Source organism: Ranitomeya variabilis, chromosome 4 (genome assembly GCF_051348905.1).
Source record: "Ranitomeya variabilis isolate aRanVar5 chromosome 4, aRanVar5.hap1, whole genome shotgun sequence".
Lineage (NCBI taxonomy): Eukaryota > Metazoa > Chordata > Amphibia > Anura > Dendrobatidae > Ranitomeya > Ranitomeya variabilis.
This window is the reverse complement of record NC_135235.1, coordinates 404,450,838-404,464,144: the sequence shown is the minus strand read 5'-3', so window position 1 is coordinate 404,464,144 and position 13,307 is coordinate 404,450,838. Positions and strand designations below refer to the sequence as shown.

The window sequence follows — 13,307 nt, the reverse complement described above, 5'->3', positions numbered from 1 at the left end:
CACCACCTGTGCACTTGACCCGATCCCTTCCCACTTCATCCCAAACCTCGCCACCATCTTCATCCCAACCCTAACCCATCTCTTCAACCTATCACTAACAACTGGTGTTTTCCCCTCAAGCTTTAAACATGCCTCAATCACACCTCTCCTCAAAAAGCCCTCACTTGACCCATCCTCTGTATCTAGCTATCACCCTATATCACTTCTCCCCTATGCCTCAAAACTACTGGAATAACACGTCCATCTTGAACTGTCCTCCCATCTATCTTCCTGCTCCCTTTTCGACCGCTTACAATCAGGCTTCCAGTCACACCACTCCACTGAAACTGCCCTAACTAAGGTCACCAATGACCTCTTAACCGCCAAGAGCAAGCGACACTACTCTATCCTCCTCCTCTTGGACCTGTCCTCTGCCTTTGACACAGTGGACCAGTCCCTATTGCTACAGACCCTCTCATCCTTTGGCATCACAGACTTGGCCCTATCCTGGATCTCATCATACCTAACTGACCGAACATTCAGCGTCTCCCATTCACACACCACCCCCTCACCTCGCCCCTATCTGTCGGGAGTCCCGCAAGGTTCAGTTCTAGGGCCCCTGCTCTTCTCCATTTACACTTTTGGCCTGGGACAGCTCATAGAATCTCACGGTTTTCAGTATCATCTCTATGCTGATGACACACAGATCTACATCTCTGGACCAGATATCACCACCGTACTAACCAGAATCCCTCAACGTCTATCCGCTATTTCATCCTTCTTCTCTGCTAGATTTCTAAAACTTAACATGGACAAAACAGAATTCATTGTCTTTCCCCCATCTCATGTGACCCCCCCCCCCCCCAACGAACCTATCTATTACAGTAAACGGCTGACGACTCTCCCCAGTCCCACAAGCTCGCTGTCTCGGGGTAATCCTTGACACTGATCTCTCCTTCAAACCACATATCCAAGCCCTTTCCTCTTCCTGCCGCCTTCAACTCAAAAATATTTCACGGATCCGTACATTCCTAAACCAAGAATCTGCAAAAACCCTAGTCCATGCCCTCATCATCTCCCGCCTCGACTACTGTAACCTCCTGCTCTGTAGCCTCCCCTCGAACACTCTCGCACCCCTCCAATCTATTCTAAACTCAGCTGCCCGACTAATCCACCTGTCCCCCCGCTATTCCCCGGCCTCTCCCCTCTCTCAATCCCTTCACTGGCTCCCCATTACCCAGAGACTCCAGTACAAAACCCTAACCATGACATACAAAGCCATCCACAACCTGTCTTCTCCATACAACTGTGACCTCGTCTCCAGGTACTTTCCTGCACGCAACCTCTGATCCTCACAAGATCTCCTTCTCTACTCCCCTCGTATCTCCTCTTCCCACAATCGCATACAAGATTTCTCTCGCGTATCACCCCTACTCTGGAACCCTCTACCACAACACATCAGACTCTCACCTACCATCGAAACCTTCAAAAAGAGCCTGAAGACCCACCTCTTCCGACAAGCCTACAACCTGCAGTAACCACCGATCAACCAAACCGCTGCATGACCAGCTCTATCCTCGCCTACTGTATTCTCACCCATCCCTTGTAGATTGTGAGCCTTCGCTGGTAGGGTCCTTCCTCCTCCTGTACCAGTTATGACTTGTATTGTTTAAGATTATTGTACTTGTTTTTATTATGTATACCCCTCCTCACATGTAAAGCGCCATGGAATAAATGGCGCTATGATAATAAGTAATAATAATAATAATATGGCAATGGAGCTTGGGGATGCAGTTAACGCTCTTGAGATTTGCCAGTTGCCCATCACCGCTTCTTTTTGAAATTCTTGTTCTTCTTTTTACCATCAGGCTTTGCTGGCAAATGCTGTGGAGGAAAACGTGCGAGTGTCTCCAGAATATAGATGCATGCAGTCTCAGTTTTCTGTCTTGTATAATGAATCTCTACAGTTGAAAGCCCAGTTGGATGAAGCTCGTTCCCTTTTACATGGAACACGTAGCAATCACCAGCGTCAGCTCGAGCTCATTGAGGTGAGTTCACTAAACTGAAGATACTAGCCAACTTCCTCCCAATATAGGAAACACTAAACTGCATAATATAAATCAATCTATCATTCTACATATATAAGTATGTATGTACCAGATATACTAGTGTATAAACCGACCTGAGTATAAGCCGAGACACCTAATTTTGCCACAAAAAACTGGTAAAACGTATTGACTCGAGTATAAGCCTGGTATGCATGGCTCCTCCTCCCTAGCCTTGTATGCATACCTCCTTATCCCCATCCTTGTCTGCCTGGCTCCTTATCCCCATCCTTGTCTGTCTGGCTCCTTATCCCCATCCTTGTCTGTCTGGCGCCTTATCCCCATCCTTGTCTGTCTGGCGCCTTATCTCCATCCTTGTCTGTCTGGCGCCTTATCCCCATCCTTGTCTGCCTGGCTCCTTATCCCCAGCCTTGTCTGCCTGGCTCCTTATCCCCAGCCTTGTCTGCCTTTGCGCCTTATCCCCATCCATGTCTGCATGGCTCCTCATCCCTTTCCTTGTCTGCCTGGCGCCTTATCCCCAGCCTTGTCTGCCTGGCTCCTTATCCCCATCCATGCCTGCCTGGCTCCTTATCCCCATCTTTGTCTGCATGGCTCTTCATCCCTTTCCTTGCCTGCATGGCTCCTTATCCCCATCCTGGTATGCATGGCTCCTTATCCCCATCCTTGTATGCATGGCTCCTTATCCCCATCCTTGTATGCATGGCTCCTTATCCTCATCCATGTATGCATGGCTCTTTATCCTCATCCTTGTATGCATGGCTCCTCATCTCCATCCTTGTCTGCATGGCTTCTTATCCCCATTTTTGTATACATGGTTCCTCATCCCTGTTCTTGTATGTATGGCCCCCATGAGAAAAGCATAACAAAACCCCAAAACATCCTACTTACTTTCCCTGCGCGCCCTTGCAGCATCTGGTTCCGTTGCCAGCTGCATCTGCGGCCAAGCGATCACGTGTCCCCGCTCATTAAGGTAATGACTATTCACCTCTATCCACGCCTATGGGAGTGGAGAGAGATGAATATTCATTACCTTAATGAGCAGGCACAAATGATAGCCCGGCAGCTGCTGCAAGCCGGTGTCTGCTGCTGACACTGTGCACGCTTTAAGAGAAATGAAAAGTTCACTGCTATTGCAGTGAAAATTTCTCTTTAGCAGCAGCGGGCACAAACTTTAGCCGCAGCCGCCGGCTTTTGCCTCCTGTGAACCTCTCCCCCGCCTGATTCTGGGACAATGACTCGTTTATAAGCCGAGGGGGAGGGGCATTTTAGCAGAAAAAAGTGCTGAAAAACTCTGCTTATACAGGAGTATATACAGTACTAGATGGTGGCCCGATTCTAACGCATCGGGTATTCTAGAATATGTATGTCCACGTAGTATATTGCCCGTCCACGTAGTATATTGCCCAGCCACGTAGTATATTGCCCAGTTACATTGTATATTGCCCAGTTACATTGTATATTGCCCAGTGACGTAGTATACAGCACAGAGCCACATAGTATATTGCCCAGTGACGTAGTATACAGCACAGAGCCACGTAGTATATTGCCCAGTGACGTAGTATACAGCACAGAGCCACGTAGTATATTGCACAGCCCATGTAGTATAATGCCCAGCCATGTAGTATATTGCACAGCCCATGTAGTATATTGCCCAGCTACGTAGTATATTGCCCAGCCACCTATGACACAGGTTAAAAAAATAAAAAATAAACATATACTCACCTTCCGCTGGCGCGTTGTAGCTCTGTCGCCTGTGTGGGGTGCAGGCGGCAGCTTCCGGTCCCAGGGTGTTATGACGTCGCGGTCACGTGACGTCACGGCAGGTCCTTGTCGCGCAGGACCTGTGATGACGTCGCGGTCACATGACCGTGTAGCGGTCACATGACCTGACGTCACGGCAGGTCCTTTCCACGCAGGACTTGTGATGACGTCGCGGTCACATGACCGTGACGTCATGGCAGGTCCTTCTGCCAGACCATCCTTGCCACCGGAATGTGCCGTTTGCATCGCGAGGAGCGGGAAAGGCGGCGTAGGTGAGTATATAATCATTTTTTATTTTTTTTTATTATTTTTAACATTAGATGTTTTTACTATTGACGCTGCATAGGCTGCGTCAATAGTAAAAAAAAACTTGGTCACACAGGGTTAATAGCAGCGGTAACGGAGTGCGTTACCCGCGGCATAACGCGGTCCGTTACCGCCGGCATTAACCCTGTGTGAGCGGTGACCGGAGGGGTGTATGCGGGCGCCGGGCAGTGAGTGCAGGGAGTAAGGAGAGGCCGTTTTCTTACGGACTGTGCGTGTCGCTGATTGGTCGTGGACGTTTTGCCACGACCAATCAGCGACTTGGATTCCATGACAGACAGAGGCCGCGACCAATGAATATCCGTGACAGACAGACAGACGGAAGTGACCCTTAGACAATTATATAGTAGATATGGATAATTGTACAGTGAAGGAAATAATTATTTGATCCCATGCTGATTTTGTAAGTTTGCCCACTGGCAAATGAATGAACAGTCTATAATTTTAAGGGTAGGTTAATTTTATATACTATATACTTCCCCTGACGAAGCCTCATTCGGGAGGCGATACGCGTGGGGCTGTGATCCACCCAGTCCCCTGGATATTTCAGCTTGCCAGTTTATAGGTGGGTTCACACTCCACCGCAGGTATCATGCCTTTTTGATCTAGACTCATCTATGGGCCCCTTTTCCACCATTATATATGGGCGGTTTGTGGCTATTTTGCCTATCTTTTCTTTGGGTTTTGTGAGCTACCATTATATATGGTCACCCTTAGATTCCCCATGAGCCGCTAGGTAGGATGGTATTATTATATACGTTTTTCTATCCTATAGGCATATTGACAGGCTGTACTTATTACTTATATATGTATATATAAATATGTATGTTATGTATCCAGGTGGTCTGTAGTGGCGTAGTGATTTTAAGTGCTTTTATTGTTTTTTGCCAATAAAGTGTGTTTTTTGCTATTTTGTTAAACATTGGGTGGTGTGCATTCTTGTAGCAGTGTCTCCTCTTCTTCCTCTTGTTAAGACTAATCAGCGACGGGCACAGTCTGGCGGAAAAATGGCCGCTCCTTACTCCCCGCAGTCAGTGCCCGCTCCGTACTCCCCTCCAGTCAGCGCTCACACAGGGTTAATGGCAGCGTTGAATGCAGTGTAACGCACTCGGTTAACGCTGCTATTAACCCTGTGTGACCAAATTTTTACTATTCATGCTGCCTGGGCAATATACTATGTGGCTGGGCAATATACTATGTGGCTGGGCAATATACTATGTGGCTCTGTGCAATATACTACATCACTGGGCAATATACTATGTGGCTGGGCAATATACTATGTGGCTGGGCAATATACTATGTGGCTGGGCAATATACTATGTGGCTGGGCAATATACTATGTGGCTGGGCAATATACTATGTGGCTGGGCAATATACTATGTGGCTGGGCAATATACTACGTGGCTGGGCAATATACTACGTGGCTGGGCAATATGCTACGTGGCTGGGCAATATGCTACGTGGCTGGGCAATATGCTACGTGGCTGGGCAATATGCTACGTGGCTGGGCAATATACTACGTGGGCTGTGCTGTATACTACGTGACTGGGCAATATGCTACGTGGCTGGGCAATATGCTACGTGGGCTGTGCTGTATACTACGTGACTGGGCAATATGCTACGTGGCTGGGCAATATGCTACGTGGCTGGGCAATATGCTACGTGGCTGTGCAATATACTACATGACTGGGCAATATACTACGTGGCTGGGCAATATACTACGTGGGCTGTGCAATATACTACGTGGACATGCATATTCTAGAATACCCGATGCGTTAGAATCGGGCCACCATCTAGTATAGTATAATAATTATGACTGGACCATACATAACAGCACGTTCTACCTTTTTGTGTCCCCCTATTTCCTTATAGATTGTAAGCTTGTGAGCAGGCCATCACTCCTCCTGTAACTGTTGAAATGTTACAATAAAAACTTTACATTGTCTATACATGTCCCCGCTTAATTGTAAAGGGCTGCGGAATGTGTTATATAAAAAAAATATTATTATTACAATTCCACATCTTTCCTCCTATTTTTCCTGATATGCTTGTCTCTGTTTCCGCTGCTATTAATATTAAGGTATTTTCCTCTTACAGAGAGATGAGGTTTCCCTTCAGAAGAAAGTGCGTACCGAGGTTATTCAGCTGGAAGACACACTTGCTCAAGTAAGGAAGGAGTATGAGATGCTCAGGATTGAGTTTGAACAGACTTTGGCTGCCAATGAACAGGCTGGTAAGTCTGACATCCACTTTTCCAATGCTAGTGAGATAGCTTGGCTATGCAATCAGTGTATGATTGGCTGATATCCGACTGCTGCTGATCACTAGATCCAATTGGCTTTCTTTGAGTGCTACATTGTCGACTTTTTAAAGTCTTTGACTTTGTGGCCACCGAGGAAAGACTACGTACAGTCAATTGAAGATGAAGTAGCATGACACTTTTAGCGTTGTCCGTTGTCAAAGGCGTTCACAAGTCTAACATTGCTGGCATGTCCTAGTGATATGACTCTGATGCCTATGTTGACATGATCCCTTTATTGTGAAATAGAAGTTACAGTGCTGCTTATGGTTTTTTTTTGGTAGGTCCTATTAATCGGGAGATGAGACATTTAATAAGCAGCCTACAGAACCACAACCACCAGTTAAAAGGTGAGGTGTTGCGGTACAAGAGGCGTCTCCGAGAAATCCAGGGAGATATCAACAAGGTAAGTGAGAAAGTATGACAAGTAGGCATTAAGAAAGCATGAACAGCATGACTGTACCCCCTCTGTCTTTTAGATGCGCTCCCGCAGTAGTAGTGGTCTCTTCCTGCTACCGTCACAGTCCAGCGTGGAAGATACCAAAGAAGAAACAGTTGAAATAAAGATAGAGCCTGAAGAAAGTGCCCCTCCAACACCAGCTTCATCCCAGCCAGAGCCCGTCGTAAAGCGTGAGGAGGAGGATGTACAAGCACAGCCCCAACAGAGAGAAAGACGGGAAAGGGAAAAAGAGAGGGAAAGGGAGCGGGGGAGAGAGAAAGACAGAGGAGACTGCTCTAAGGAGAAGTCAAAACATGAACCAGATACCAAACGCAAAGATGCAGAAGGTGTCAAACAAATGAAGGCCGATCTAAAGTGAGTGCACGTTTGCCCATTTCGATTTTGTTCTCCTTTTGACAAATATCTGGTGGATCCACATGAAATAGCAATGTTGTTGCATCTCTTTTGCTGTACCCCCAGCATTGCTCCTGGGAATGAATGAAACAAAAATGATAACTAACTTAGGAAAAAAAGACATGTCAGAGGAGATCTCATTTATATGTATAAATGCATATGTGGTCTATACAAAGTACTGGCACATGTCTTATTCCTTCTGAAGACCTTACAAACAATCAGGGGGCACTCATTAAATGTAGAGGAAAGGAGAATCTAGCAGTTTAATAGGAAAGGGTTCTTTACAGTTAGAGCGGACAGACTGTGGGATGCCCGACCACAAGAGGTAGTAATGGCAGACACTATATCCGCCTTTATAAGGGGCTGGATGATTTTCACACAACAAATTATATTGTCGGTTATTAATAATCTGGGGATAGATATTATCTAGCTGGTGAAGAAAGGCTGAACCTGATGGACGTCTTTTTTTTTTTTTTTTCAGCCTGTCTATGTTACTATTCCCTTTATTTATGGGGTTCTATGACTAAACAGTCTTACACTATCAGCACTAAATGGACCTTGTCATAGTGTGTAGTGAAAAGCTCCTTAGACTAGGGAAATGGTAATAGTTGTGAATTCATATAGTCCCAGGGTTGTTTTTTTTTTTTTGTTTTATTTAATACTAAGGATAGGTCATTAATACAGTGGGCATCTGGTATCCCCCACTCATGTTGTTGCCATGTAAACTAACATAATAAATATGTTGTGGAGCGGAGTAGGAAATCCACCCCTATTCAAGTGAATAACAGTGGATTTGTACATCGCATCAGGCATTACACAGTTGATGGAACGAACATCCAACTGTTATTTGCATTGAGAATATCTAATCAATGGGGGTACCATTTGTCGCACCTGCACCGATATATTATTGATGACCCATCACAAGGTCATCATCGTCATCAATATTAAATAGGGGGAGCTACCCTTTAACAGAGGAATGTCACTTATTGCGGTCTAATTACAGCCTGCTGTTATAGCCATGACATATCGCCTTCATGTGTGGTTACAGAAGAGTAAACCGTTCATCAACAAACACCAATTGGCTGAGAATTAAAAAAAAAAAAAAAAGATTTTCTTTTACTTTTTGAACCAGGCGAGTCCAGGAATCTCTTCGAGACATGAAACTGCTCTTGGATATGTATCGTTCAGCACCCAAAGAGCAAAGGGACAAAGTGCAACTAATGGCAGCAGAGAGGAAGAGCAAAGCAGAGGTAAGATAACATATTCCATTGCAACACCTTGATCGGTGTAGTTGAAGATATTCTCATTTTTCGTTACCTGTTTTCGTTTCTCCATAAGCTGGAAGAACTTCGTCAGCGGCACAGGGAATTGGAGGAGAGAGAACGTAGAGACAGCAAAAAAATGGCAGATGAGGATGCTTTGCGTCGAATGAGAGCGGCAGAGGAGCAGACAGAGGCACTGCAGAAGAGGCTCTCAACAGCCAAACAAGTGAGTGCATATTTAGACAGTCATATTAAAATCACCTTGACTGGACATAGGAGCGTATGAGTTATTTCCTGTTCACTTTAGCAATTTGCGGACTGCTTGATTCCTTAAAATCGGAAGCCGGTCCATACATGACTCTGCAATATTATTTTAAAATCATTGCAGAGTCAGCAGCTGCATGGAGATCTTGCGGGGAGATGGCCAAATTCCATATATATAAGGACAGAGATGGTTTATTGCCATCTTGCCTTCCTGACTGCTGGATACACAAATTCCATATATATAAGGACAGAGATGTCTTATTGCCATCTCTGCCTTCCTGATTGCTGGATACACAACACTCAATGAGTGCTGTGTAATTAGTTTAGAAAAAATAAAACCCCTTCTTGTGATCATAATTATTACTTACCGGGAGAGAGCAAAAGGTGCTGGGTCTTACCCCCCAGTTACAGGCAGAGTCAGCCCCCTGCCTGCACTGGAGAGCTTATCTGGGTCTGTTAATATACAAGCCCCAGTTACAGGGTAAATCAGCTTTAAAAAAATATATATATATTTTAAATGTTGAAATTCCGCCAAATGTTTTTGATGACTTTATGGGGTGCACACTATGTGAAATAAATTACATAAAACTAACGGAAGGACAAAAATAAGGAAAGCTACCGGTAAATAAAAAAAAAAAAGAAGGCAAGTCTAAACCGCTGTATGTAACACGCCCCTGTTGATCATCCGATATGTAAAATTAATTTCAACAGAAAGGGAAGCATAATATATGAATGCTTTTTAGTGGTCCTCTGTTGTCTTTAAAAAAAAAAAAAAATGAAAAGCAGAAACTTATTTCCTTTTTTTTCCCGCTCTTAAAACTGCATATTGTACAAAAATGTCAAACTCATTTATTTGTAATATTTTTTATTTATATTGGTCCCATGATAATGTCCAAAATTATATTGGGAATTTTATAGGATTTTAGTAAATATTTGTGGTTCCATCTGTCAGGAGGAGGAGGCTTTGCTGTCAGAAATGGACGTCACAGGCCAGGCATTTGAAGATATGCAGGAGCAGAATATACGTCTGATGCAGCAGCTGAGAGAGAAAGATGACGCCAACTTCAAGCTGATGTCCGAAAGAATAAAGTCCAATCAGATCCATAAACTACTCAAAGAAGAGAAGGAGGAACTGGCAGATCAACTGCTTACCCTACGGACACAGGTATCATGTCTTTGGCTCATCTAGCGCTCCTGAGCTAATCAATTCTATGCAATTCATATAACTTTTCTCATGATTGCTGAAAACAGATGTCATTCCTAGGAGTGGAGTGGGAGGAGTGGAGTGGGGTGGGAAGAATGGAGTGGGGTGGGAGGGGTGGGGTGGGAGGAATGGAGGAGGTGGGGGTGAGAGGAATGGGATGGGTGAAGTGGGTTGGGAAGAATGGGATGGGTGGAGTGGCGTGGGAGGAATGGAGGTGGGTGGGAGGAGTGGGGTGGGAGGAGAAGGATGGAGTTGCATTGGAGGAGTGGGGTGGCATGGGAGGAGTGGTGTGAGAGGAATGGAGTGGGGTGGGATGAGTGGAGTGGAGTTGAGAGAGTTTAGTGGAGTTGAGAGAGTTTAGTGGAGTTGAGAGAGTTTAGTGGAGTTGAGAGAGTTTAGTGGAGTTGAGAGAGTTTAGTGCAGTGGCATGGGAGGGAGTGGAGTGTTATGTGAGGAGTGGAATGGCGTGTGAGGGACGAGTGGAGTGTTGTACCTGACCAGTGATGCATATTTAGACACATGTAACTTCCATTTCAGGTGGATGCTCAGCTACAGGTTCTCCGAAAACTAGAGGAAAAGGAGCATCTGTTGCAGGGAAGCATAACTACAGGAGAGAAGGAGCTGACTTTGCGCACACAAGCGCTAGATCTCAGTAAGCGAAAGGTAACAATGTTTTATTCACCTTATAGCTTTTTTCACCCTTTAATGACCAGGGCATTTTTATTCTTTTCGTTTTTTGCTCCCTTGATACCAAGAGCCATAACTTTTTCTTTTATTTGCTATTGACATAGTCAAATGAGGGCTTGTTTTTTTGCGGGACAAGTTTTTATTATTATTATTATTATTATTATTATTATTATTATTATTATTTATATAGCACCATTGATTCCATGGTGCTGTACAGGAGAAGGGATTACATACAAAATACAGATATAATTAACAGTAAACAAATGAACAGTGATAGATTGGTACAGAGGGAAGAGGACCTTGCCCGTGCAGGCTTACATTCTACAGGATGTAGATTGCGAGCACGTTGTGCCAATAGTCTTTCTCCTCCTCTGTTTTTCCCGATAGATGGCCATGGGTCACCCAGGTACAGTGGACTCCTGCCGAGAGCAGCAGCTGACACACTTCCTGCCTGTGTGCTTTTGCCTGATCTATTGCCCTGCAATTAAAAATGCAAAAAATTATAAACATGTAAAAAAAATAAAATCACAAAATAAAAAGCAACAAAAGAAAAAATATAAATTCAAGAAAGATATATATTACTCTGTCGCCTCATTGGGGGACACAGGACCATAGGTGTTATGCTGCTGTCCACTAGGAGGCGACACTATGCATAATCTGAAAAAGATTAACTGTGGCTCCTCCTGTGCAGTATACACATAGTTACATAGTTAGTAAGGCCGAAAAAAGACATTTGTCCATCCAGTTCAGCCTATATTCCATCATAATAAATCCCCAGATCTACGTCCTTCTACAGAACCTAATAATTGTATGATACAATATTGTTCTGCTCCAGGAAGACATCCAGGCCTCTCTTGAACCCCTCAACTGAGTTCGCCATCACCACCTCCTCAGGCAAGCAATTCCAGATTCTCACTGCCCTAACAGTAAAGAATCCTCTTCTATTTTGGTGGAAAAACCTTCTCTCCTCCAGACGCAAAGAATGCCCCCTTGTGCCCGTCACCTTCCTTGGTATAAACAGATCCTCAGCGAGATATTTGTATTGTCCCCTTATATACTTATACATGGTTATTAGATCGCCCCTCAGTCGTCTTTTTTCTAGACTAAATAATCCTAATTTCGCTAATCTATCTGGGTATTGTAGTTCTCCCATCCCCTTTATTAATTTTGTTGCCCTCCTTTGTACTCTCTCTAGTTCCATTATATCCTTCTTGAGCACCGGTGCCCAAAACTGGACACAGTACTCCATGTGCGGTCTAACTAGGGATTTGTACAGAGGCAGTATAATGCTCTCATCATGTGTATCCAGACCTCTTTTAATGCACCCCATGATCCCGTTTGCCTTGGCAGCTGCTGCCTGGCACTGGCTGCTCCAGGTAAGTTTATCATTAACTAGGATCCCCAAGTCCTTCTCCATGTCAGATTTACCCAGTGGTTTCCCATTCAGTGTGTAATGGTGACATTGATTCCTTCTTCCCATGTGTATAACCTTACATTTATCATTGTTAAACCTCATCTGCCACCTTTCAGCCCAAGTTTCCAACTTATCCAGATCCATCTGTAGCAGAATACTATCTTCTCTTGTATTAACTGCTTTACATAGTTTTGTATCATTTTTTGTACACCCCTGGACGGCATCAGCCTTCTCCACACCTAAAGATTTTTACTCCGTTTTACTCCGTTTCCCGTTTTCCGACGGGATTACAGTGATACACAGGATTTGGAAGGCATTTGCGACTCTGACTCGGACAGAGAAACGGAGGGGTCCCTGATCCCAATCCCTCCTAGCAATACAGCGCTAGTTGAGGACATAATATCGTCCATCCATCGGGTGCTGGACATTTCTGATCCGCCACCAGAGGTCCCAGAACATAAGATTTCCTTTGAAGGACCTCTGAAGCCGCCTAAGGTTTTCTCGAACCACCCAGAGTTTAAGGCGATCCTTAAAAAACAGCTCTACAGCCTGAGAAAAAATTCGCTCATCGCAAATATCTGGGGGCGAGGTACCCCTTCCCACAGAAGGAGGAATGGACAGATCCACCTGAAGTGGATTAAAAGTCTCCAGGCTAGCAGCACAGACCCTCCTTTCACTGCCAGATAGCTCAACCCTCAGGGACGCAGCAGACCGGCAGGTAGAACGCATGGCTCGTTCAATTTTCGAGGCAGCAGGGGCATCCATGGCTCCCGCGTTCGCCTCAGCTTGGGCTGCCAAGGCCATCCTGACCTGGGCAAAGAATTTACAAGCCTTCCAAGCATCCGCTCCTGAACTGTCGGACCAAGCGGTTCAAAATGCAGTTGTAGCAGATTACATGCTCCATGCAGCTCTGGTTTCAGCAAGGGGAGTCGCGGGGATAGCATCAAACGCCATCACGATTCGGCGTATCCTCTGGCTGCGGGAATGGCAAGCGGACGCAGCCTCAAAGGAGTCCCTCACGCACCTCCCCTACCTCAGTGGGAGTCTTTTCGGTGAACAGTTGGACACTATGATATCCAACGCCACAGGGGGTAAGAGTACTTCTCTTCCCCAACTGAAACCTAAACGCACTTACAAGAAGCGTAACAAACTCGATTCCGATCCTTTCGCAATTCCTCCGGCTGGTCCGTCTCA

At 45.2% G+C, this 13,307-nt stretch overlaps 1 protein-coding gene across 1 annotated transcript in view; it reads left to right on the top strand.

The window, feature by feature from the left end:
- RNF20 (ring finger protein 20) overlaps nucleotides 1–13,307 on the top strand; it is a 60,143-nt gene that overhangs the window by 17,939 nt on the left and 28,897 nt on the right. The window contains exons 10-17 of the mRNA XM_077251092.1: nucleotides 1,848–2,027; nucleotides 6,228–6,363; nucleotides 6,714–6,835; nucleotides 6,909–7,243; nucleotides 8,415–8,532; nucleotides 8,621–8,770; nucleotides 9,761–9,973; nucleotides 10,550–10,675. Of these exons, the coding sequence (XP_077107207.1) occupies nucleotides 1,848–2,027; nucleotides 6,228–6,363; nucleotides 6,714–6,835; nucleotides 6,909–7,243; nucleotides 8,415–8,532; nucleotides 8,621–8,770; nucleotides 9,761–9,973; nucleotides 10,550–10,675 (1,380 nt within the window). The remainder of the gene's footprint in view (nucleotides 1–1,847; nucleotides 2,028–6,227; nucleotides 6,364–6,713; nucleotides 6,836–6,908; nucleotides 7,244–8,414; nucleotides 8,533–8,620; nucleotides 8,771–9,760; nucleotides 9,974–10,549; nucleotides 10,676–13,307) is intronic.